The 27,233-nt window shown below is 42.6% G+C and overlaps 1 protein-coding gene across 3 annotated transcripts in view; it reads left to right on the plus strand.

Annotated features, from left to right (window-relative positions):
- NFATC1 (nuclear factor of activated T cells 1) overlaps positions 1–22,983 on the plus strand; it is a 115,712-nt gene extending 92,729 nt beyond the window's left edge. For all 3 annotated transcript variants that reach the window (XM_074829735.1, XM_074829745.1, XM_074829762.1), the window contains exon 10: positions 20,397–22,983. In XM_074829735.1, the coding sequence (XP_074685836.1) occupies positions 20,397–20,446 (50 nt within the window). In that variant the 3' untranslated portion in view covers positions 20,447–22,983. The remainder of the gene's footprint in view (positions 1–20,396) is intronic.
- The last annotated feature ends 4,250 nt before the right edge of the window (positions 22,984–27,233 follow it).

The raw sequence follows: 27,233 nt of genomic DNA on the forward strand, positions 1-27,233 counted from the left end.
CTGCAGTTGTCACTGCTGCTGAATGTTTCTCAGGCATCGGAGCTTTTGCTATCCAGCTATTCTTTTGGAAGACTGAAGCAACTGGTAAAGGTGATCTCTTCACTATTAGTTGACTTTTGTTCCCCTGTGATAACTCTACGTTCCACCATGGTCCACACTGCACTTGGACTCAACTATTCACTCGAGGGCTTTCATGTCAGAGCATCTGCATGAACCATTAACAACTTCTCCAGGCATCTTATAGTAATATGTCTCTGGGTCAGTAGTACTGGGAGGTTCAAATGTTCTTCTCAGTCTAAAATGACTATGTGTGAAATTGTCATATAGAAAGAGGTTAGTAGAGAAACTGGGCCTGATTTTTTCAATTGTGCACAGTCTTGTTTGTTTTCTTTCTTCTGAGAAGTTTCCCTGACTCATTAACTGTTAACCGTTGTGCAAGACAATACAGAGCTGTCCCTTGGGCCCTAGCAGTCAAAGGCTAGAACTTCCTGAAGTTGCTAGAATTGATGCAATGCAAATTCAGGTTTTGCAGAAAGATATAATGAGTCCAAGCTCTGGCTAGATGTACCTCACGCAGGCACTGCACAAGCTCTCTTTGAAAGGTGGCCCTGGAAGGGCCGCCAGCAATCGAGATGGCTGCTCTACTGCAGTTCCTAGGTAACTTTGGAAGAGTTCTCAGGGATTTTTGCTTATATTTCTTCCACATAGAGAGTATGTTAGGGTGAGGAAAGATCTTATTGCAAAAGAAAAGGAAGCAAAACTGATTCCAGGGCAGAAAATGCCATCAACCACAGGAAGACTACACTTTTTGCATCAGTGGACAAACATGGCAGTAATGGCTGCTTCAGAGAACTTTCCAGGAATTCTCCCACTGTTTTCAGAAACCCAGGCTGGACTTCTGCAGGCCACACAAATGACCACTACAGTCTGTTTAAACTGTAGACTCACAATTGGACGTACTGTGTCAGATCACCACTCGGTAAGAACCTGCAAACCTCCATTGTTGCCAGACAAACTGCTGGTTTGTGCCCTATTCCGCATATAGCCAGAATTGTAGAGATAAAGGCGACCGTCTCCTTTGCAGAGGGTTTAGATTTACCTTTTTGAAATGCAATATCCCAAATATTTCACACTATTTCAGTGGTAAACAAAAGTCCTAAAGAGGAACCAGCAGTGCTGAAGTCAAGGAAATGTTTGCAGGAAGAATATGCTAACGTGAAAGCATCTTCTGGCGCTACTTTAGTAGCTACTTTACAAGTCCAGAGGTAGCTGCACCCTTTAGCTGAGTTGATGCATACTTGCTGGCAGAGTCAGATCTGTGTGACGGCACTCCAGGACCCTGAGTCGGAGCTGGGGCTCTGCATGGGGCTGCTTCCTGGCAAGGATTCAGCACAATTGGGGGATCAGAGCCCTTTGTGACAAGTGCAAGCAAGTGCATGTATGTATACACTTTTACTCTATTTGAGAAACATACTAAAAAAATAGAAGCTTTCTCATAATGCTGTAGGACAGTTAGCAAGCATTTTAAAGTTTCACACTTAGAGTATGGCTGTGAAACTACCTGGTGGTGTAATTAGAGTGAAAGAAGACTTGAGAAAAAGAGAAATGAGAGGAAGGTTAAATATAACAGCCCATAAAAAAAAAGATGAGCAGAGATGAATTTTGTAAAAAAAGGGGAAAGGGTGAGTGTGGGTGTGAGAGAGAGGAGTTTGTCTAAAACTGAAATGGTACAAATGAGTAGTAATAGCCCAGGATTTGACTGCCATGGAAAAGTGTACCTAAAGAATACCTCACTTTGCCCCAAAATAATTTAAGTATAGAGAAAAATGAGAGGAGATGATGAAATGAGCAATGTGCTCATTAAACTTAGATATATCTGTGGAGAGAGTGTATCTGAGCAGTAAGCTCAAGTCAGAGGAGCCTGTCTGTCTGTGCTGATCTGAGGTGGCTGCACTGCGTGGAGGTAGGAGGTTTCGGTGGCCCAGCTCCACCGAGGCAGGACCCTCAAATAACCCTGGGAGTTATTTCCATGTTCTATTGCCAGGTTTTCTGAGCAAGGAAAGGCTTCCGTGCTACCACTGGGTGGAGAGAGCTCCTGTAGGGAGCCCAAAAAAACCTTGGAAATATGGTGGAAAAGAAGGGGGTGGGAAGTGCACTTTGAGTAGATGCAGTCACATCGCCTGAACTTAGTGAGAAATTTTCATATCAGTTTTAAGACCTCTTGCAGTGTAACAAGGCATTCAATAAAAACGAGAGAAATCAGAAAACATGATCCATTGGCTCTTCCCCAATTAGAAATTACCCAGAAAAAATACTGCTAGAAGGAGTAGGAGTGATCAGCCTTTGACAAGGCAGAGGAGGATTTGTAAAAGCTCGTTTTCAAGGTTATACGATTGAAGAATAAAACAGGAAATCCCTTTACTTTGCAACTTTTGAAAGATGGCATTCAAATTAATTTAGGATATGATCCAAATGTCATGAAAAATTTTTCCATCAACTTCGATGGATGTTCTAAAACAGGATGTGTTAAATCAGGGGAAATAATAACAGAGTCGCAAGTAAATTAACAGAAGATTCACAACACTTTATGAATCACTGTATTAAAGAATCAATTAGAGTCAGCTATTTAAATAAAGGCAGAGTAGTAGCAAAAAAAAATTTGAACTAGAAAAAATTAGAACATCTGCTGAAGTTTCCAAAGCTATATTTAATATTAACTTGGGAAAAGCACCTGGACTGAATGGTGTCTCATCAAAAATTTGTAAGTGTTTCCAGACCAAAATCACTCAGATACTTTAAAAAAAAATCATCTGCTCAACTAAAAGAGAAAACTCGTCTCTAAACCGTTCCCTACTGCTGAATTTTGGTATGGGGAATATCACCATCTTAAACCAGAGAAGCAACAAAATGCAAATGTTTCTGTATGATCCAGTTTTTTGTTGATAAAAGATCTAGTACCAGAGTCTGTGCCCTGCTGGCTGCTGCACACAAGCTGCACCTCCTGCCCCAGTGAACTAGTTTGCTGGAACAGGGCCGACCCTTGTATAAGAGTACAATTAGCTAACAGAGGGGTAGACTTTATTATTATAAAGAATATTTTGGATTCAAGCACTCAGCACAGAGGAGAGTATGAAAAGTGAGCAGACTTTTGGTAGAGATGCCAGATTTCCTTCCAAGAAATCTGCAAATGGATGGACCATTTCTTTCATTGTTAGGTGAATATTCAGAAGAAAAATCTGCTTTTGAACTTTGAAGCAAACTTACTGTCTTTTTTTATTTTAGTCAGGAAGGTAGTAGGAGACAGGACTGCCTATGTCTGATCGTGTGAGTTGTGACCCTAAAAACGTTTGGTCAGCCAGCTAGAGATCAGCCAGCCGTATACCTGATGTTTCAGTGGCTATATTTATGGCTTCTGTGATGATGAAATCTAGATTTCTGCAACAACCAACGTAATTTCTCTGCTGTCAGTTAAGACCTTGTTTCAGAGAGGAGCTGGCAGATGCCTGTGACGCCAGATGAGGCTGTATCATGCTTTCTGTTGTGCATGGTCCCCTGAGCAATGCAGACCACTGCCTCCCTGTGCCTGTTTTTCTGAAAAATGTCGGTGTTCAGAAAGTTGTCTGAAGACAGATTTAAATTTCATATGAAAAACTTTCATTGAGGGGAAGCACCACTACAGGGGGAAAACCCCACCCCTTGACACATTAAAATGATTACAAGAATTCTTCTTTAAGATGTCTAAGTAGAAATATTTCTCACAACATGGAAAAGACATATAGATTTTACATTTCTGCTGCAAAATGATAATCTTGTGGGAGAACTTACCTTTGGTTATTCTTGATAGAGGCAACTAGAGAAAATCAGCATAGATCCATCTAGATGTAGTGCAGATGCACTGATTTCTACCCGTTCCCAAACCCATTTATTTAAGAATGAGTGTACAAGTTGCAGGGATGATTCTTCTAGCTACCTCCTTACTTGAGATTACCCCACTTTTAAGTACAGACATTTCTGTGTATCTTTTTCTTTTCCTTTACAGACTTGTATTTATATTATGTATCTGTGTCTCACATGCCAATGGAAATCAGGAAAGGAAATTAATTTGTATGAATGGACTTCATAAATCTAATGATTTACCAGTAATGAAATCCTGGTTTGCAGAATGAGAAATAATAGGGCTTTTCCAAAATATCTTAATCCTTGGCTATGATTAGTGGCATAAAATGAACCATTCTTTCCTATATGTCTGAAGTCCAAGTTGTGCTCCATGTAGCTATGTGATATTCTTTCCAGTCTCATGTCAGTAAATAATTGCAGTGCTGCTCTTTAGTCTGTCTCTGACCTTCACTGTGCTCGCCTTTCTTGAGCAAAACCTGAGAATTGTGACAGTTTGATCTCCTTCTGTGATCTGATCTAGTCTAGTGTGAAAGGAAAGTTCATTAATCCTACTCCCAAATTCCTTAACCAGTTTACCATAAATGTACTGCTCTATAAGCATATGTAATACAGCACAGCCATAACAGTGCTTAAAACAGGATTAGGCAATACCTCATATTTTCTAACTACTTCTACTTTTACAGAAATACAAATTAACTTTTTTTATAATGTTGAGGGTGATTTTTTTTGTAAAAAATAATTACTTTAACTAGTTTAGGTTTTATGAGTTCAGGCTAGAATATTGTCTAGTCTGTCTAAACTTGGCCACTTTGTGTAATTCTAGTTGTTATTACCTGAACGTGAACCAAAGATGATACGTGTTTTAAGGAGCCTCTTTCAGGGATGGGAAGAACCAAGTAGCTTAACATCATCTTGTTTTAACAATTAAAAATTGGCAGCTGTGTACTCAAACAAACCAAGGATTTTTTGCCCTAGAGAAATTGTTTAGAATCTAGAAAAGAAAAACCCCATGCTACTAAAACCCTGTCTATGGTTTTCTGCTGTTCCCTAGAAAGAGGGTAGGGCTCTAGGATCAAACTGTACCCGCACACATGTGCATTAAAGCCAACACAGAAATGTGGTTGTCCTCTTTGAGTGGTAGAAATCAGAAGTAAGTCTGTGGACATCAGAGAAGTTGTATATGCTTCAAAATTCAGGCAAAATAAGAGAACAGATTTACTTGCCTTTTTTGCATATCAATATTAAAATATTTCAAATAATCTTTAGGGAATAGTGAGCAGAATAGGGTATTTACAATGTGGTGACTGATTTCTTTCCTACCATGCCAGCAGGTGTACTTTGTGCATTTGTAGACCACCTTTACCTATCTGCCTGTGTTTAATAAGGAGTTGATGCAAAGACCATTGAAGTGAATAGGAATTCTTCTGTTGTCTTCTGTGCTCTTTGGATCAGGCTCCAACTTACAATCAATAGAACCTATCACTTAATGCTCTTAAAAGAAGTCCTATGTTAAAAAAAAGAAAGCCTGAAAATCTCTAATACTGGGTGAAAATTTAAGGGCCCAAAAGTTGATGCAGACACAAGTTATAGTTCCCAAAGTAACTGTAAAAGATTATATTACATTAATATGTAAAGGTTAACAGCACATATAATAAACTGAAATACGGTCTGTATTCTACATGTAGTGTGACTGACTTGCAGGGTTTTAAGAATCCTTACTTTGGTTGGTCGGGTTTGCTGATGTTTAAAGCAAAGTTTGTGTTGGTTACAAGGCTTTGGCCAAAGGGATCTGAAGGAGCCCTACCTTCTTGCACCTTGAATAGTGAATAAGTATATTCTGGGTGAATGCACTGTGACTGTTTCTGTCCCCCTTTATGTCAGTACAAAAGAGAAATTTCTCTCCTGGAGTAGTTGTTGTACAGGTAGGTAAGGTCTCTTTGTGCCATTTTGCAGGTCTCTTGAGTTGCTGTACTCTTTCTTGTGGTCTGTAACAAGACAATGACAACACTGCACCATGCATCTCCATGGCAAATTGAATCATTTCAACAATCTTCCATTTTCTGCAAAGTTTTTCACTGAAGTGGGGGGCCTTCTTTATGTGTGCAAAGCTTTCTGTTGCAGCTCTCCATAGGTATCCATGACAAAGAGAAAGCATGAAAGCTTCTAGGGCAGAACATTCATCCTCGCTTATCTGGCCTCGGAGACATTAGCTAATCGAGGCACGATACTCCATACAATAGGACAAGTCCTGTAAAGCTACCTCTGTTATCCCAGTGAACATGGAGAGTTATCATTCCCATGACCATTTTACAGGATTTGTTTTCTTCTGACAACAACATCCACAGCCTACCGTGCTATCAACTCCAACAATGAATCTGATGCTGGCTCTGTGTGTTATCGGCTCCCTAATAACTGTCTTTTTTTTTTTTTTTTTTCTTCTTTCCCACCCCATTTGTGAGAATTTGTCCCCTGGAGCTCTTCGCTATCAGGCCCCTGCAGCTGCTGTTATTTTAGATATGGCAGGAAGTAGGTACCGGAAAACAGTGAGAGCTCACAGTGCTCAGAAAAATCTAGAAATTCCTCTGATTTACCCCAGGCTCTGGCTCCAATCAAAGCCAGTTGCAAAAAAAAAAAAAGTGAGAGGGGGGCTGTTGGCAGGGGAAAAGGCCCAAGCAGACAACTGTGTCTGGGCTGCGTGTGTCAGGAAGGAGAGTTTCAGCCATCCCCTCCTGCCGGGTACTGGGGAGATGCTCGGCACGGCCGTGCGAGCCGAGGAGCGCTTGGCTGGGAGCAGCGTTCCATGCGGCCGGCACGGCAGAGCTGGGGCCGGCATGTGGGCAGCCCCACGCCAGCAGGCCCTGCGGCGGGCACCCTCCCTCGCCAGCCGAGAAAACCCCCTCCCGCCTCCCCGGGGACATGCATTTCTCAAAGCTCATCCACCCCTTTCTTACACTCTCCCTTCTCGTGTCCAGTGTGCGCCTAAAGCAGATCAGCTTACCCAGTCGACCAGCCGTCCGGCTCCCATAAATGCTTTTAGCAGCACTTAGCAAAGGGCGCCAGCCAAAGGCACTGGTCGAAAGTCACTAGAGCAAGAAACTTACATCACTACTACTATTATTATTATTATTATTATTATTACTGCTATTATTATTATTATCATTTTACAGCTTAGACAGGATACTTCTTAATCTGCTAAGCAAAGACATTTTTAGCCACTTTGAATGCCTTTTAAATCAGGCTCACTCTGGAGATGACTTCTAAAAGAAAAGAAAAAAAGAAGAAATGATAAAGAAAAACACCTCCAAACCTTTCAGTTCGGCAAGCGGTTTAGAAAAAAAGACACCACCACCCCCATACACAAAGACATACACAGAAAAGATACTACCTTTAGAACTGGTTTTAATAAAGAAATCTTCCTCTTTGACACAGCAGATAAGGAGGAAGATGTCCGCCCACAGACATCTCACACCATTAGCAATCTAGTTAACATCTGTAAATGTTTTAGGGAAAGAAATTACACTTTGAGACATTTCTTTTTTAATTACAGGCTCCAGATGAGATTTGTTAGAGCAGGGAAATGTATCCCATAGCGACTGATGTCAATAGCAAGCAGTCCCTAAAGCCAGCCAGGATTGGGAAAGCCATGCTGTTTGCTGCTCTTGGCACTGCTCCCTGCTTTCACAATGTCAAACTTAGAACCGCCTTTATATGCACTTTCCATTTTTTTTTCCACAGTAGCTGTTGCCAGCAAGCTGTAAACTACCGTATATCACTCAGATTTAAGAACCTAAACTTTAAAACAAATTAAACTCTTGTTGACATTGTAATAAAAATCAGAATCGAACTGAACAGCTCAGTAAAACTGCACTTCAATTATTTTATGGATTTAAGATTGTTTTCTAGGATTCCCAGACTCCCAATACAGCAAAGTTATTTCCTCTTGGCAGATGTCTGGAAAAAAAAATTCATTGAATGGATAAAATTATGTGGCAGACACTAGGTTGAAGCCTAAAGGGAGGAAATGGTGTCTCCCCAGCACCTGTAAATATTTGCTCTGTGTCTTGACCAGAAGAGCCTTTCGTCCATGCTTTGAAAAAAAATTTCAAGGTATTTATTTTGTGAGTTTTTAAGAAAATAGAATTTTCATCTGCCAAAACCCGGTTCCTAACTAGGTGTTTATGTGGTTTTGAACAAGAACAGCAAATACGGGTCTGACCCACCCTTCAGAGCCATGTCCAAATGCAGGTAAATGCATGCAGCACATGAATGCTCCCAGTTGCTGGCCTCTGCTTATCTTTCATCTCCCTACTTAGCAGTTAGTGTTGGGTATTCTTTTTTTAATTCTCTTTTTTTTCCTATTCTGTAAAATGGAAACAGAGGTTTCCATCCGATTAATTGCCAGGTTTCCATTCTTTATAATGTTTCCTCTCAAAACAGTTTGGAATGAAAGTATTTCAGAAATGTGTGTAGACGGCAGCTACTGGAGATAATAATTTGTTTCATGTAACTGTTTTACAAAAGGTGTGGTACACGAGAAAGGCTGTTGTGTGGAGCAGACAACAATCAGCTTGTGCAGCCTTTCACCAAAGCCTTTGTTGCACTTAAATTTTTTTTTCTTTCATCACATCAGTAAAATGTCCTTTATGTCCCTAAGGCCCCAGCCTAAAAAGTGTTGCTTTCCCAGAGTCTTCAGCAAGAGCTGACTGTTGTTGAGTTGCTCCTGTCACAAGGATGCTTCTTGAAGATTGAGCCAGATGTTGCACATCTGCATGCCCACAGCTAGGTCCCAGGGCCTGCGTGTGTAGTTGTGTGGATTTTCCAAAGCTGCTGTGTTAGGCTCCATGCGTTCACCTCCTGAATCCGAATTGGCTGACTTGACCTGATTGAATCTCACGTAGGCAGCCAGTTTTCTTCATTGTAGCATTAATAAATTTTTTAAAGCTACTCTTCAATTACTGTTAAAGTTCTTCCACTCATTTTGGTGCCTGGAGTACCTCTGAAAGTGCAGGCCAAATTCCTACTGGAGTTTGGATGTGCTGCCAGATCACAGCCCGGGCCATGGTAGCACCCTGTCGCTTCTCAGTTATCGAGAAGCAAGGGTTTTGGAGTCCAAGTACTCAAAAGGAGGCAGAAAAGATGTCTGTTGCATATTGCAACTGGTTGTTGGAAAGTGTAATGCAAACATTTTGAATAAAATTTCAGGTCCTTAAGTGTGTTTGAGAGATGAGTGCTGTATGCTTGTGTTTCTCAAGTGCCTTTTTCCTAGTTCTCTAGTGCTGGGCACAGGTTTGCTGTGCTTCATTCTTGGGGGAGAACAAATTTACTCTCTAGTAGAGAGCACTGATCTTCAGCACGGTTCTTGTGTCAAGCACTGAGCTGCAAGGGGGAAGGTTTCTTCTTCCCTGGGAGCCCAGCTGTGATTCTTACTGAATTTTTGCAGCCATATCTGGTGGGGTTTTTGTTGACATTGCTCTGTCAGTCCAGCCTAAGGAGCCATTCTGCAGCTTAACACAGCATGTGGGAGAGGAGAAAAGAGGAAAAGACATTTTGCCGTGTTTGCAGCTCTGTCACACTGGGACCATGTACAAATAAGAGTATTCTTCCAGCTGCTCTAATCTGAGATGCTTGCTATAGGCAGTTTTAGCATCCGAGGAGTACTGGAGTCCAAGAACTGTCTGGACAGGGTGGTTTTCACAGCTACGTCTTCTGTGCCGGGAAGAGCACACCTAATAACACCCAGCTGGTAGTTTCCCCACCGTGGCCCAGCTTGCATTGATATGTCTCCAGTGTGGCTCCACTGAATCAGCCTTTGGATCAAACCTTTCCAGCCAAACTGGATGGGAGTTTTGTCATGAAAAGGTCTTTACCTAGTGTAGTTAGTGTGGTGCAAAACCAACACAAGAGTATCATTAACCACTGCCGGTGCTCTTCTCCAAGGAGCAGAGACAGAGAGGACGTGCATTCCTCTTTGAACTGCAGGGTTCCTTGGTAACAGATTCTGCCGTGGTTAAAATAAAATCCTGTGGCATTACGTACAGCTCATGTTATGGTGGTGGCCAGGTCATCATGTCACAAGCAAATTTATTGCATGACGATTTGCCTGCATCATTTTTTTTGCAGGCTGTTTGAAGCTACCAGTGCAGATTGCCAGAGCTAGCCCTGCTTCTGTGCTCGCTGCTGTAGATTAGCAGCCGTGTTCCATCACCTAGGGATTTCCCCCAGCTAGCATGACCTTTCCTAGGCTAGCCCCGAAAAGGCTCATAGGTGGATTTCTTTTCCCTTATCAAACGCATTAAAAATTTTATTAACCCTGCCCAGCCTTCTCTTCCATTGAGCAGCATGTGGCCACTCACTGAGTCATCTCATGGCCATTTTATGTGCCTGAGCAAAACCCCTGTACATTAGGGGTTAGCAAACAAAGCTGAGCCTTCACCACAGCCTAGATGGGAGTGTGGCCCAAACAGTGGTCACCCCCCAAAGCAGCACGTGAACACATCATGTATTATATACACAGCAGCATGCGAGTGTTGTCCCTGCCTCAGTGCCCTCAGTGCCAGATGTCCTTGCCTTAGTGCCAGATGATGTGAATAATAGCATTGATCTTTTCTGTTTAGCACACACCTTGAGGTTTGCTGATGAAAAGGGCTATAAAGAGGTGATGATGATGGTGATGTTAATAGGGCAAGTAGGGTCCATTTAAAAAAACAAAAAACCCTCTTTGAGTAGAAAAAAATCAGATAAACCCTGTTTTAACCGATTTCCAGGACACTTTTAGTGTTGAGGCCCAACGTTACTCATACTGAAGTCCATCAGACTTTGAGGCTGGTTGAGTGGAAGAAGAGCTGACCTCTTGGCCGTTCTCTGCTGTGGAAAGAAAAGGGCACTCAGCAAATACTCCTGTGTGACCCAAGGTGCTTCTTTCTTTCTTCCATTCATTATTTCTTTGCTTTATTTGATATGCGCAGCTGCACATGAGCCGTTTTTTTCTCACAAACAGCAGTGCAAAGTGGCTCATTTTGGAAGATTCCAGATGATCACTAGGGGCCACACTGTTATTACATAAAGTCAATTAAAGAGCATACGTGCACATCCCATTGATTTGATTTAGAACTAACAAAAGCTTCAGTAATGTGCAATTACAAGAAACTTAATGACCCCTTTATATTGAATGCAACTTCTGTGGCACCTAATATGCTTTGATAAATTGCTCATTATGTGTAGTGTTGGAAAAGCTTCTAAAAAGATTAATAATTGTATAATCGATAGAGAAATTTAGTCTTATTGGCTTTTTTTAAACTCTGAAATCAGTAAGTCATAGAGAGTATGGATCCTCTCTTGCTCCCCTTTTTCCTCCTGTACCCCCACAGATATTTTTTTCTGAGGCTAATCTGTCACTTTTCCAGCATGTGAAGAAATCCCTTCTTGTGTTACATGGAAAGGTCTGGCCTGATAGGGATTGCCATGTGAGGTCCAAAGGCTGATGGTGCCAGCTGCCAGCAGAAATCCCTGGTGCAGGGCTGGATGCGTGCACGTGGGATGCTCCTCTGGCAGGGCAGGAGGTCCCCAAGTAGCAGCCTCCAGCATCAGGCTCAGAGCTTTGCAGCGTGGTCCAGACCCACTCCCCCTCTCCCATTCACTGCCTCTAAGCTTTGGGAGCTGCCAGCCCTTGGGGCCATCAGGTGGGCTTTAACCTTCCTCTTCTAGCAGTGGGATGCTTCGAGAGCCTCGTGCCTCAAGTGTTGCCCACGCTGCAGTTGACTGCTAGTTGTGAGGTACAGCAAACCTTGTGGGATGGGATCAGAAATATGAGAGTCAAAAGGAAGAAAGGAAGTTTCATTCCTGTTACATTTGGGGGTTAATAAATACCATCAGAGATGTCTGGAGGCTGAAAAACAGGCAAATGCAGAATTGCTTTAAATTTGTTTCGATTTTGAATCCACTGTCATCATGCTTCAGGGCATGATTCATGAGTTTTGAATGCCAGGGTCTGACAGCACTATTTTACTCTTTAGTGCTAAACTGGAAAGTAAAACTGATCACCAGGATCGGTTTGTATTGCTGTATTTCTTATGGTGGGGACAAATTTCTGTTGTCTCTAGCAAAGCAGTGCAATGCTCTTCCTTATTCCTTCCTGACTGGTACCCACAAAGCTTTCAGCAGTACCGACCTCGGGTTTTGGCTGCCTTAGGTAGCATTTGCGTAGTTCTTCTGTCATGTGGAAATTTTGTCTAAAACATAAAATATGTCCGTTTTGTTTCCCTTACAGATGCTCTTAGGAACGTAAACACATAATTTTGGTTAAAATGTGGTTTATTTGTCCATTGCCCAGCCCTACCCTCACGTGTGTGTGTGTGTGTGTATGCGTGTGTCAAACGTGGCTTGCATTGAACTGGGGCAGATCCTGCACCCCAAACTCCAGCTGCTCCAGGCAAGGTTGGCCTCAGTGAGAGCTACTGAAAATTCCCGTTGACTTCTCTGATTCTTTGGTATAAAAACTAAACCAGGTTGAGTGCAGCCACCCTCAGACTGAGAGTATAAGTGAGCTAAAGTTTAGACCCCAGTGTGTTGGGAATCACTGCGGCTCTGCTGATTCCTGAGCTAATTCCCAGCAGATGGGTAATTCATCCCTGAGCATTTGCAGAGCAAGGGATGCAGGGTGTTCCCAGGATTGCATATGGGAGGGATGAAAAAAATCCAAAACCAGGAGTTTTGGTGCGATTGGATGGGACTCATTTAGTCTGGGCACCTAGTCAAGAACCCCAGTTAAATTACTGCCACACAGGGCTGTCATCACACTACAGTGAGGAACCTTTCCCATTAGCCCTCCACAGCCGCTGTGGGAGATTTCACATTATTTGGAGTTGTTGAGCTGAACAAGGCAGAGGGTAGAGCAGGTAGGAAAATGACTCCATGTTAATGTCTGTCATGCACAACAATACCATACATCATGCCAAGCCGACGTTCGTATGGGAGGATCATGTTTTATTAAAACCTGCTACTTGTTGTCACTCACTTGCTCCACTGTCCTATTCGCTGTCTCCAAAAATAGTGTGCCCTGTGGTGATAGTTTATTATGATTAAACAGATAAAAATAAGTTTAAGGTTTAAACACATCCAGGACACCTGAGGTAATACAAGATCTGACTTCTTTATGGAACATATGAAGTTATATTTTCCATTGCTTCACAAGACTTGTTTTGTTTGGTTTTTAATTCAGTAAGCTTTAATGTGATCTATAGTTTCACATTACAGGCTGGCACCTCAGGAATTTGTATCACTATTTTCTGATTTTTTTTTTCTTATTCACAGGACAATACTTACTAGTTTTGAAAAAATAATTTCTTTAAGACAGCCCTATTTTTTTCAGTGATTTAAGTAATAATTCTATGCTGTTTGATGCAGTTTTCATAATGTCAGAAAGGAGTGCTGCTTATTAGTACTGAGGAAGTAGGTACCCTGATAAAACCTGTAGGATTTTACTCATGTAATGGAGATAATACCAGGAGCTTCATTTCTTTAGTCACTGTCTATATTTAGCCTTTTTTTTTAAATAAAACCTGTACAGGGAGATAAGGGAGAATATTTTTTCCTCCTGTATTTCTGCTTCCTCTGCATTCATTTGCAACTTTGAATTCCTCTTCAGTGATGCTAATATGTGGCATTTCATCTAAACTGAAGGGCATATGAGAGCACAGGAGCCTGATGGAGCAAGATGTGGCATCACTGGTGGAAAAATCCGAGGGCAGTAATTACAGGCAGCAAAGTGAACGTAATACCACGAAGCATTACTACAGGTAGCATGGTGTGAGTGTCAAACTCGTAGACTCACTCCAGCGTTACGTTTCCCTGTCCCTCTTCATATGCTGAATAGTGTCAGCGTGGTCAGAGCTGTACCCAGTGGAGAGGAAAACACAGTCTCCTCTCCACAATGCCCGTGAGCAGTGAGCTGTTGCCAACAGTGGACATTCAGAGCACTTAGGGGTACGTCCACGCTGTGTAATGAGGTATGTGGAGAGATCCCTGACCAGGGTGTCGATGTACTCATACTGACGTAAAGCTTGACCTGAGCTCGTGAATTCTGCTGGAAGGCAAAAATGATAAGCCAAACTGACACAGTTTTGCTTTCAGGACTGCTACTCTTTTATGGAGATTGCTCAAATGTGACACGTAGCTATGCAGTTTGACCAGTGTCAAACATGGTCCAAATGTGGTATCCAAACATGGCACTGCATGAAGCATTACTGTCCAGACATGGCAGAATCCGGGCGCAGTTTCACACAGGCTTTTCACACATGTAGCTCAAAAGATGCAGCTGGTATTACTTGTATTTTCCATGACACATGCACCAGTTGCTTTTGTTCCTTTTCGGCAAGAGAGCATTACGGCATCTGAACCTCCTGCTTCAATTCTGCTCCATGGTAGAGATGATGGTCCCCAGCGGTCACAGGTGGACATGAAGTAACAAGCAAAGGTTGGTTAGTCAGCTGTGGAAAAAAGCTTGATGTGACCCTGAAGGCCTAGATGTCTTGGGACATGCCATGCAACTCTTCCTATTGATAATGAAACCAAAAACTGTCCTGAAGGAACCAAGCTGATGCTGTCACTGTTTACGCAGGAGCAGGGACACTTACACATCCAGTGAATCGCAAGGCATCAGCTCAGTGCAAAAGCTCTCAGTGCTCTTTTTCTTCAATTCTATCACACCTCTTATAAAAGGGTAGGGCAGAGAGCTGCGAAGCTCATTTGTGGAAGAGAAGCGTGCAGCTGGAAAAGGGTGCAACAATAAGTACAACCTGTGGCTCTGCTACTCGGTTTCCTTGTACAAGCCTTTCTGGGCCACTGCTGAAGTGAATTAGAGTCAGTGGAAAGGCGGTTGTTGACTTCCACAGCCTTCGGTGTTCGATGTGTGGAGAGACAGCGGCATAACACAGCCAGAAACTGGAACCTTTATGTTACCACTAACAAAGTGAACAGAGATGTTTTCAGAGTGCCATCAATCCCTCCCAAAACTAACACTCCCAAAGTCTACACTCAGCTCTTTATGATTGTGGGTTTGACCATGGCTCTCAGTTCACCTTCTATTTTTTCAGACTCTTGGAAACATGTGTCTTTAGGAGTATGAAGTCTTCCAGTCTCTCATATTTGTAGCCCCAAAATGCTCCCCAGTTGTGGAAATGCCCTGCATGTGCCTTCTCCCCTGCACCACTGACCTTGTAACTTCTTTGATCTGAGTGGGATCAATATCTAAGCTGGAAGGCAGAACTTTGTCTTAGAAGAACAGGTATTTTATTAAAACAAAAGGCCGCAATGTTATTCATATTAGTAGTCAGATCCAAGGAAGGCAGAAATCTGCAGAAATTTAAAGTTTTGCCAGTTGATGGAATCCATGTACAGCCACCAAATGTTAAAAATATTCCATTTCCTATGAAGTTCACATCTATATATGGAACCCGCATTTGTTCAGATATATCTGGTTGTCCTGTTCTGTAGAGGAACCCAAACTGTTGCATCGGTAAGACACTGATTTTGCTAATTAGTAAAGCAAAAATTTCCATTGCAAGGGCATTTTAAAGCAAAATTAAATACAAGAAGAAAAAACTCCTTATTAAACTAAAATGTGGTGTAACAGTTTACCACATCCTGCTACCGTGGCATCTGCTGTTTAGCAAAGGAAAGGTTCCTCTTTCAGACGCCTTGACAGGTAGAGAGGTCACGTGTTACCTGCATTTCTCAGCACTATTATTTTTTTTACTTTCTGTCAGTGGAAAAGCTGAACGTGACAATGGAAAATACCAGTTGAGGGAAGGCATTGTGGGGAACTGTAGGTGTTAGCTATACAGTGGCCCCCCACCTCAAAGCCAGCAGAAAGTGAAAAAAATCTGATGACAAAGGTGCCGTAAATCATTGTACTCAGCTGTTTGATCTGATAGGGATCAACCTGTTGCTTTAAGGGAAGTATTGTGCTAATCTAGGCATTGAAAATTAAACATCTTGCATGCCATTCCAGATCTGCTGCTAAACTGTATGTAGGGCCTCCAGCAAGCCAGGTGATGCTTTGGGTCTCATCTGTTCTGTCTATGAAATGGATCTTTTTGAGTACTCAGGTTATTTTGTTTTAAAAATTAGTGTAAAGCCTTTGCAACCTTTCTTTGAAAAATGTTGTTCTCATTCAAAACACAACTGCTCCTGGAATGGTACTACAGACGTGAATGGACACGTATCCAAGCAGCAGTGGAATCAAAGACGAGCATTTGCTTTAGGAACGAAACTCAAACGCAGGCCAAAATACTGCTTGCGCTGAATACTGCTGTTCTGTGGAGCACACACAATCTTCTTGTAGTAATAGATTTGTAAGCCAAAACTTGAGCATTCAAGACAGGAACCAGCTGACTCTCCTCAAGTATATAATAAATATTTTGTTAGAAAGGTGGGAACTAAGAGAAAAATACCAATTTTCTCTGCACAAGCAATATATCCTACCTCTCTGGAGAGTTCTGCAATGGTCCTACAGGACCGAGTGGAGCCCTGAGGATACTAAGGGGAAGGAGTGTGGTGGATGGTAAAGAAGATGGTGAACAGGGAACAATCAGCTCGTTCACACAACACATGAATGACATTATCGAGAAACAAATTTAAAACAGAAAGGAAGTACTTTTTTCACCAGCACATCCTTAAACTGTGGAACCAGTTGCTGCAGGAAACCATGAAGGCCAAAACAGGTTCAGAAGGTTATTAGAAAATGTCGTGGAAGAAAGTTCATCAAAGTTCACTAGAAACAAGGATGCAGACCTCCTCTTGCTCATGAAGCCATCCATCAGAGTAAAGGTGTACTAGAGAAAACATCACTGGAGGTGTGCTTGGTTCCTATGCTCTTTCCCAAAGAATTGGCTACTGTCCATCATGGTAGATGCGACACTGGTACGGATGGACATATAGGAGGCTTCAGCAGGCCCATACTTAAGTAACAGAATTTTTGATTTGCTGTTGGGAAGGTCAATCTTGGGTCAGCCTACAACAAGAATATTTGATGTTTTCTTGCCAAAATAAATAAAAAATCAGTTCTGGGCCAAACAAAACATTCCAAAACATTCCGTTTGATCCAAAATAAAACATTTCCTAACATGCAACAAAAATGTGAATATATTTTGGAGTATTAAAAGAAGCAAATTTTCCAGAAATTTGAAATAAAAAATGTTGATGCTAAAGACATTTAAAACTATTGGAGAAATGTAATCTGTATTTTCATGTTATTTTGGCTGACCTAAAACTGCATTTCCCCACAACAAGTTTTCCCTAAGCTTCTTGGACCTGGAGGGAAAGAGGATTGTCTTCATGGTAGTGCTAGACCATGCAGCTGGAGGTGACGGGGAGCATCCTTCTAACCGAACCCAGCAAGCATCACCCAGTGCACTTCTCATGCGCTTGCCACCTGGTTTCCCCCCGTTCGCACCCGCCAGAGGGTTTTCCTTCCAGCCTCAGGTGCCTCGGCGGGCAGTGTGGGAAAGCCCGCTCTCAGCACACTTCCCCTTTCAGCTCTCGTGTTTAGTGCTTTTTGCTAGCAATCTGCCTCTACAAGATCGGCTGCTTTGCCAGATCATGTATTGCCCCACCTGGGCCTTCTGCATGCTCTCTTGTCCCTCTCTGTAGGTTTTTTCCACTGCGTTATTGGGAATTTTTGCATTTTTGATACTGCGGTGGCTAAAACGGAACAAGCAACAGTGAAATAAAGAGATCTGTGTCTGAGCTGCGCTGTCTGTGGGCCACCATGGATGAGAGAGTTGTTGACCGTCCCCTTTGGCCCCATTTGATTGTGAGATCCAGTGGCAGTGGGTGCACCTTGGTTGAGGTTCGGTTGACTCCTGAGTCCACACTGACATTGTCTAGTGGCTGTTGTTGAACAGGTGTCAGATGTTGCTACATGAGGATACCAGACTTGACTGCTACTCATCAAAGTCTACCTCTGTTAAGAAAGTAACATATAATAAAAATGAGCAATAAAGCCAAAGGTCTAATCGGTATCCTGTTGGAGTCACTAACAAAATTATGAGTGATTCCAGCTGGGGGCAGATTGGTTTGGCTGCTGAGAGCTGGAGAGAGTGTGACTGAAGGAACGTGGTGGTCTCTTGGGCGGAGCCAAGGCAAGTGGACTCCAAGCTGAAAGGAAAAGTCACGTAATCTCTAGGGTAAGCCATGTGTCCTACAGCACTTGACAGAGGATTCAGCTGAGGGTACCTAGCATGGCTGGAAAGGGCAGCCTCTGCGTGCCTAAGCCAGTTTTGGAGATGGACCTTTGGCTCTTAGACCCTCATATCATCAAGTTGCTTCTGAAATAGTTTTACTAAATGCTTTAATAGGGGAAAGCATTGGCTGGTGGGCTGGAGGATGTTACTTCTGAAAGTTTTACTGAATGAATCAATCAAGACTACCTCAGTGTGTGCTGTAGCAGTAGTCTGAGATTCGCGATACCTGAGTGCTAATCCTGACTGAGATGGGGAGCTCTTTTGCTTTTCCACTTCCCTGTCAAAATCTGTGAAGCACCAGTGATGCTTATGTTCACCATTTTACAGAAGCGGTGTGAAGATTCATTATTTAATGTTTTTAAGCACTAGCTAACTACAAAGACCGAGGACTGCCTTGAGTAGTATCTTAATTTTGTTTGATGTAACAGCAATTTTGAGGGAAAGTTAGCAAAACTGTGACACTGTCTGGCCCATATGAGGATTTGTTTTCATTGTCACACTCTACTCCAAGATATCACTGTGTGTTTTTGCTTCATACCCAGTGTTGCTTTGAGAAGTTTATCAAAGAAACTATCTTTACAAAAGCATCATGAAGAATCATACCACAGAAGAAGTGTGCTGTTTGCATTCAAGACAGAGACTCGGTCTCAAAAGCTGTGCCGGGTCTTGCAGCATCTAAGTGGGGTAGCACTTCTTGCTGTGTTTGGATGCATGCAGGGCAGTCTTTTGCCACAGACCAGGGCTTGCTGCTTGAATTTGTTTCCGCTGTTTGACAATATTAAAGATGTACTCCGTGGCACTCTCGAGAAAGAACTGCTTTGTCTTCACATCTCATTTCCATACCGCTCTTAGTTTGCTGCCATAAATAGGTAGTTACAAATGCAACTGATATTTCCTTTCTGAACTATGGTGTGTGTATCCATTGGTAGAAGTGGTTTCGGTGGCCAGGACCTGTGACACAAATCCTGACTGATTCATGTGCTGCAATTACTAAATGGGCAATAGGTCTGCAGAAAAAAAAAACACCCAAAACCCAAAAACCCTACTTGCTTCAGGAAGTTGGTTTTAGACAGGCTTGGTCTTTTCCAGTAAACATGTGAAGTTATCTGGATGGCTGTGAACAGCAGCCCACAAGGAAAGGAAAACACGGGCTTTTCCGTGGTGCTTCCATGACATGGGCACGTGTTTCCCACTCCCAGCAATGTTAGGGAAACTCAGAAGTGGTGATAGCCCTACTGATGGCATTTTGTCTATCTTCATGTAAATCAGGTGGTGGCAGTCGCTGCAGGGAGGTGGGGTGGAAATAAAAGGGATGTTGTGTAGTCCACTGTAGATGGCCTTTGCCAGGTTCAGTCATTTCCTGTCCATCTGCCAAAAATCACAAGCTGATAAATGGACATAATTGGAGTGTGGGAAACTATTGCTTGATGATCTGCAGGGGAGGGGGAAAAGAATGAAAGAAGGCTTGTGAATAAAGAAAACAACACTTTATCAGTGGAGATGCAGCCTGACTGGCTGATGCTGAGATAGCGGACCTTGTTTATTCTTTCCTCTGACTCTTGCCAAGGGTTTTAACTTGCTCATCCCTCCCATCTGTCTGTGCGGATAGGAGCAAAGCCTGCATGTCCATGTGTGTTGGTCACCACAAAAGGAGAGTATGTATTTACATGTGTTACCAGCTCCAGGGAATGGGCAAGCATGCGGCAGTTTCTTCTTTCTTTTTTTCCTAATATCTTCCCACAGTGGAAAAAATCAGCACGTGAAGTCGTATTCTATCTAGGCATTGCAGCTGCAAGTACCCAGGTTCAGTGGCTGGCAGCTTTCTGCCATCAGTAACTACCATGGCTAACATACTTTCCAAACATCTCTTTTTATGGAAGCGGTAGATTATTCTAAGATTTCCTGTGATTCTCTTTGCTTTACATTTCCAAGCCAGTTCTAGACCAAATGAAATGTTTTATCTGTAACTGATTTGAAATGTTAAATATGTTTGATGCGATCAAGGATCCAGGATGCTACTATTCTTGTGATGCCTGTTTTTACATGGTATTTAGCATGTTAATAACCTTGGTTAATCCTGCTCTTTTGCACTGTGATCAGCCTGTACAAGCTATCTCGTGATGTTACACTTACTGTTCAGAGCTGTACCGAAGCTGTCAAGGAGCGGATGCAAGTTGGGGGGGGCTGTGTACTGAAGAGACCCACCTGCAGGAGTGGGATGCTAATCGATTCCTTTTCTCTTGTCTTCTTTCTTTGCAGTAAATGAAATTATAAGGAATGACCTTTCCAGTACCAATGTCCATTCATAGCTTTCAATACGGGCCTACTATGAAATCCACACACACTTTTGACTTAGCTGGGGTGTCAGCTCGAGTAGAGAGATCCGAATAAACTGAAGACGTTGCCTGGTACCAGTCTGATCTTCCACCTTACTGAATGTCAGGAACTGAAGATTTACCTCTTGCTTACAAAGAAGTAGCTCCTCAACTTCAACTGATGAAACAGCTTCTTTAAAGAAAATCATCTCAAAAGAAAGAGGAGGGAGTACACTCCGAGACGGCGCATTTCATGGGACAAAACTAGGAAACTCAGCAAAATCTGAGTGCTTCTTCCCAGTGCTGATCTTTTTGGCATGGCACCGCTGGAATACAGCCCTGGAAGTGCCTTATTTTACCAGGTTGTGGCATCAGGGCATTTTTAATAAGCTTTGAATTTGCTACCATTAAAAGTGTTGGTAGGTGCAGAAACTATAGAGCTTGCATTCTGGAGAGTGATATTGGAAAAAAGCGTAGGACTCTGCAGCAAAGTAGGGAGAGCAACCCCTACTCCAGTAAGATGTGTTTATGAATTCCAGAATTTCTTCAGCTTTTCCTCTGCTGTAATGTACAGCCTATTGCCTTATTCTCAGTGCATTTCAAAAGCCTCCTGATTTGTCATCATCTCAGCTTTCTTTTGCATATTGTCTTTATTACGTGCTAATGAATCATAGGGTTGTTAGTAGTAGCATGTTAAGATTTTGATTTTAATCTGGCTTCAGTCATAGCACAAGTGAGTTGAATAGCACAAAATAAAAAAGGTTGATGGACAAAAAATTGAAATCTATCTTTTACATGATAGATGAATGTGTATGCATGTACATACATACTAGTATATATGCATATATTTATATATGACAAATAATATAGATGATTGCCTAGTGAGGGCACTGAATTTAGCAATAATTTCAACTTCTGAGAATGCATTTCAGATCCACAACAAATATTTCAGCTACTTCTTTTGAGGGTTTGTTGCACCTAAAGCAGGTATGCATTTTCTTTCCTCATGCAGTTAAGCAAGCACTTTAGATAGGCAAGAAGGATGCATACAAGATACATGTTATTTACCAAATGACGAAATATGAGTTATAGTAACTGTAAATACCAATATGGAAGAGTGTAAAATATTTGTTCAGTTATAATGTTATTATTCCGCAGAAGCCTTATAACTCTCTGCTACATGTATGAAAAAGAATATTACCAAAAAACCACAAAGGTTTAATATGCAGCGCTGTATAGTGTGTTTTCAGATTAGCTAATGTTTCTGGAGCTACAGGTAGGCATGTAGTGTAGCCTTTAACATTGTATTTTTTACAATCAACTGCTTATTATATAACTAGCAACAACCTATTATTTCATATAACCAAAAAATAAAAACAAAACTAGAATAAAATAGCATGACTTAAATTAAAAATGTTTAACATTAATATTGTGCCTTAGGAATCTGTGCCCCCTTCTGGAAATACACCTGAACTACACCTCCGTGTTGGGGTGGCTCCTTAACCCTAATGCAATGACGATTGAACAGGTTTCACAAAAAGGTGAAATCCTCCTAAGCGTTTTAAAACATTATTCTGTATAATTATGTCTTACTTTCTTTAGAAAAAAAATGAAAGCCATATTTGTCACATTTGCACATTACTGTGAAGACATGAGAATATAATATGGCTATATGTACATAATATGCTGTTATTGGTCCTTATAATATAGTCTGTTATTCCTCACCTGTTTAATCCCAGTTATTTACCCTGTATTTAGCATTGTAGACGTTGCATGAAACATTTCTTATAGACTGCCATATGAAAAGTTAAAAAGCTTGACAGATGTCAGCTTGACTTGTAGCTAGAAAATAGATCCAATAAAGCAAAATGTTTTGCTGGAAGCTAGTCTTAGAGTGGTTCATTTTATGTTATCTTGACAAATCTTCCTTTCTCATATAAAATAAGCATTTTTACATTATATACATATATATAAATATATATCTCCATCTCTTCTATTTGAAACTGTTTGCATCCTGCTGCATCTTGCTAATATAACCATCTTAGTATGGAAGTAAAGTCTCTTGTCAACAGACTCTTCTTCATTTCCCCCCTGCATTTAAAGACATTGCTGCCAAGGAGAGAAAATGATATATGATATAATTCTCAGATTTTATTCTCTCAGTATTTCAGAAATGTCAACAAAGTGTGCATGGAGGACTCTCTGGTTATGCCAAAGCATTTTTTAATTCATATACATAAATACCTTGGGTGAGGCTTTTACGATACAGGACGATACACACACACGCACAGATACATCCTCCACATGTTCACATTTCAGCAGTAATTTTCGCAAGGGTTTCAACTGTATGGTTTGGATATGTTGCACCTCCTTCATCCTTATTTTTATTTTCCTCTTTAAGCTATTTTGGAAAAAACAAACAAACAAACATCCTGTTACTTTTAAGCCTGGATAATGGAAGATTATGCATCTCTTGTATATGTATTCATAAAATAAAAATGAAAGCAGAAATATTTCCCGTATGAGACTGCGATCTTGTTTTTGTATGTGTGTTATGGTTGTTGCTGTCAGTTTATGAAAATGGTTTTCATCAAACCTTTTTGAAAACAAAGCAAAACCAAAAAGCTGCGACGCTCTGAATTTAGAGCGCAGTCCTTATAGGTATGTTCAAAAAGACTTTTGCCAGGCGTGATTATGACTATTTAAAAAAGCCCTCTGGATGAATTTTAAGTGGTGAAACAAACTACCTTATTAATCATGCAGCAAAGTACTTGCATCTGTATATATTGCTTGGACAACAGTTTCTTTTGCTCTCCCTGGCACTATTTCTGAAATGCGTGGGTTGTAAGGGTAGGCTGTAGGTTGGTGGTCTTCAGTGCGATAGATACAAGAGACATTTTTGCTAGTCTGGAGGCTTTCATAGCCCGGCAAGGGGAGGGCTGCCCACAGACTGGCAGAAGGAGATGGCCTCAATTTTTCTAACCAAAGGCAAGTTAGGAAGTGTATAAGCACAACAGCATGCCTACCACAGCGGTCCAGATTTAGGTAAGCATTTAAACATGTTTCAGAAATTCCTCAAGGAGACACAAATACGCATTTAAGCCATTGTTGAATGAAGACCTTTCTCTGCCTTGGGTTTGTCTTCCTGTGAGCACAGGGTGACACACCCTGCTCACTCTGTCCCACCTGGCTTCCCTGGGGCTGCTACTGAATCCATTGCAATTTAAGGAGAGGCAGATGCTCCAAGCCCATTAAAACTCAGATACGGCCCACCTCTTTAAAGGTCAGTCAAAATGTTCTTTCTCTGCTTCCCTGTCTGAAGGGTGGAAATACTGATATTTACTCCTCATGTGGACAGCGTGAGCTATATTGTTGGTGAGGTTCCTGGAAAAAGGAAAATACCGAAAACCCAGTCACAAATTCCCTATGTCTCCCGGAGACCATGGCATCATTTTGTACCAAAGCAAAATCTGGTCACAAACTTAATTCATCCAAACAACATACTTTGGTCATGGTGCTACCTGGCTTCCTCAAGCTTCCTTTCCCTCTCATTTCCACACAGCCCCTCCTCACAGCACAGCAGTCCCAAGCACAGCTACATTAACCACATCTTGACCAGACTTCTTTAGGCAAAATAGCCTTTAGCAAACTCCTAGCTGACTACTTTCATTCATAACCAAAGCAGAAGGTGAATCCCACACATCCATCTGGTACTGTTTGACTAAATAACCTTGCTGGAGTCATGCCTTTGAGATTTTTCCTTTCCAGCTGAAAATGGCAAATTTCAAGGAGTTAAGTTTCTTGGACAGAGCTGTACTGCCTTGAAGCTAGTCTTTGCTTCACCATGTGTGTAATTTTATTGCATTCATCACTGTAAATCTATTGAATTTGTCTCAGTAAAAATAAAACAAAATCCCTCTCATCAAGTATATTACAGAGGAGTGTTAAGGTCAATGGCATAAGATCTTCTTGGTTTCTGTAGCTCTTTTTTAAACAAATAGTCTAATTTTATGTCATAAGCAGTGATTGGATTGTTCATCAAAGTAAACCGAGTCCCATCTTCACCTTTGCACACGCTTGCCCAATACAGAGGTCAAGCGTTTACCTGTTTTAATTTGCCCGTATTGTTTCCTCTTTCTCAGCAAGTTAATGTTTTTCTTCTTTGAGCCTCTTTCCAAAAAAATAAAAAGGTTTTGATTCTCTTCTTTTCAGGTAGCCAAATAATTTGTTCAGAGCAGATCAGTTACAGATTCTCATACTGTTGGCTTTAATTACAAGCTGTTCTTGATTCCAAAACCAGCTTTTTTTTGGCCAAAGAGACTGTATTTTTGGACTGTGCAAACTCGTGGAGCTTTAACAATTCAAATGGCTGCATTTTCAGGATTTAAGGCAACTGATAGTATACCTGACACTCGCCATAGTCTATGGGCACATTAGCTTTTGTCATTTAAACTGAAAAATTGCTGACTGTAGTGCTTCCTTAGCTACTTTAAAGGACAGGCAACCCACAAGCCACTCTTTGCAGATGTGGCAAATTCATTTTCAGTTGTTTTAGGAAATCCCTTTTTTTTTCAGCTCGGGGAAAAAGTTTCCAAAAATGCCGTCAGCATCATTTTCCAGCACCTCTTGTGAATTAGTTTCACACCCACAGCTCCTGTACCCAGCCTGTTTCCAGCGTCACTGATGGAGGGCTTTTGGGTTGAAAATAACATAGAGAAAACACTGACAGTGGGTATCGGTGGCAGAGCTGTCCCAGCCCAGGGCTTACTCTTAGCCTGATGGCCGGTTCACTGACTTGACTTCACTGGTCCATAGCGGCTCCAGCGGGAGCACCTGCCCAGACGGGCAGTCGTGCGCTGTGTGTGGCTGTTTTAGGCATCTCCCTTGGCCATCGCTCCCCCCGCCCAGCTGGGGGGGTGCCCTGGACGTGCCACTGGGGCCACCACATACCCATGATGCTGAAGGTGTTTCTAAGCAAGCCCTTGGTGCCCAAATTGGGCATGGGTTTGCCTCCACTGGCATCACTCTCTTGGCTTCCCCATAGAGGTTTCTGCCAGCTCCATGACCATCCCTCGCCCACCGGCCATCAGGCTGGTCAGGACGGGGGCTCGGGGACTTGGTGGCTGAGAGATTGCTTGTCTGCCACACTGGGAGGTCCCAGGAGAACAGAGTCTGCATTTTTAGATGTGTTTTAGGCCCTGCACTGGTGAAATTTACAAACCTGATTCTGAGGTGTGAAATCTCCAAGAACACCCAGGGCAGGGGGTCCCAAAATTCAATGCAGTGTTGTTCCCATCCAGCTGGGGGACATTCCAGTGACACCAGTTTCATGGTACTGAGGGAGAGCAGACACCTCTGGGCCTCACTAGAAAATATTTCAGTGCTTGGCAGGAATTTTTTAACTGCAAGATTTGGGGTTTTTCTGGTCCGGTTTGTTTTGGTTTTTAATAAGAAAAATGACATTTCCTCCAACATGAAATCTTTTGCTCTACTTTTTGGGGTTTTTTTAATTTTCTGCTTAGAAAATACAAACCACATATTATTTTGGGTCAGGTTGATCCAAACGGCACCTTCTTTCCCCCTCGCCCCCTTCCAAATCTCCAGGCTGGGCTGCTTTCCCAGACCATGGCTCCCCCTCCACCCAAGCAGAGCCGCACAGGCGTCACATGCATACTGCCTCTGCCCAATTTCTTGAATGGTTTCTTTGCAGGAAACTCCTCATGGATCTTCCCTGCCTTCCTGGCCCCCTTCCAGGCCTCCTGCCTGGGCCGAGCTGATCCAGCCCACTGCTCTCATCCTCCTGGCAATCTCTTCTTTTTATTATTTTTTTTACCGTAAGCTTCTTGTATATTTTATCCTATAAAACAGACTGGCCCTAGTCGGGTGATGACACTAACTTGAGCACACACCTTTTGGCATATTGAATGAGTTACTCCCATGCTTTCCACCCACCCCACACACAGGCAGCCACTTCTCTGGGTTTTAACCCCATCTGCCCTGCCAGTACACCAGGATGGCTCCTGTCCAGTGGCCAGCTCCTTTTGAGGTTCCTTGCAGCAAGAGGCTGAGATGCTGGCTGCAGAGGCGATAGCTCAAGGGACCTCGTGAAGGACCTTGCCAGCCGAGTGGTCCCCACTCCTCCTGTTGGACAGGCAGTGCTAGGAAGGGGCACGGAGCCTCTTGCTCTGACCCACAGCAACCACCCTGACCTGCCCACCATCCCCTGCCATGCCTCATGACAAATCATGGGCAACCCCATAATTTAGTGGTGGTAATGGTGTTGTTGCAAAAAAAAATATGTTGGGAGGTGAAGAGCAGGAGAGGCAGAGGGAGGAGGAGAAGCACCACATGGCACTAACCTGGTTGCCAGCAAGGCAGTAGGAGCCATAGGCCTTTCACACCCAGCAATGTCATGGGCTGGGCAGGGAAGGGAGACCCACCACAGCACAGCCCATGGGGTCCTGGTTGCGCTGCCCCAGCCAGGGGTGAGTGTGGGCCTGGCTGGGTGTAGGCTGAGAACAGCCACACTTCAGCACACCTGTGGAAACAAGCCCTGTGCCAGTGTGCCCCTGGGATGTGCCCCAGGAAGACCGCCCATCACCCTCCTGGAAGGTGCTGGTCAAAGCAATTAAAGCAGGTTTATGGTGGTTTCTCCATCCAGTAGCATGGAGGGGACAGGGGTGAAGGGGCTCCAGGGCCAAGTCTGCACAGCAGCAATTGTGTGTGGGAGGGAGCGAACTCTGCCTGACTCCTGGGATGAGTTTGTGCAGGTGGGTGTATG

Source organism: Strix aluco, chromosome 1 (assembly GCF_031877795.1).
Source record: "Strix aluco isolate bStrAlu1 chromosome 1, bStrAlu1.hap1, whole genome shotgun sequence".
Classification (NCBI taxonomy): Eukaryota; Metazoa; Chordata; class Aves; order Strigiformes; family Strigidae; genus Strix; species Strix aluco.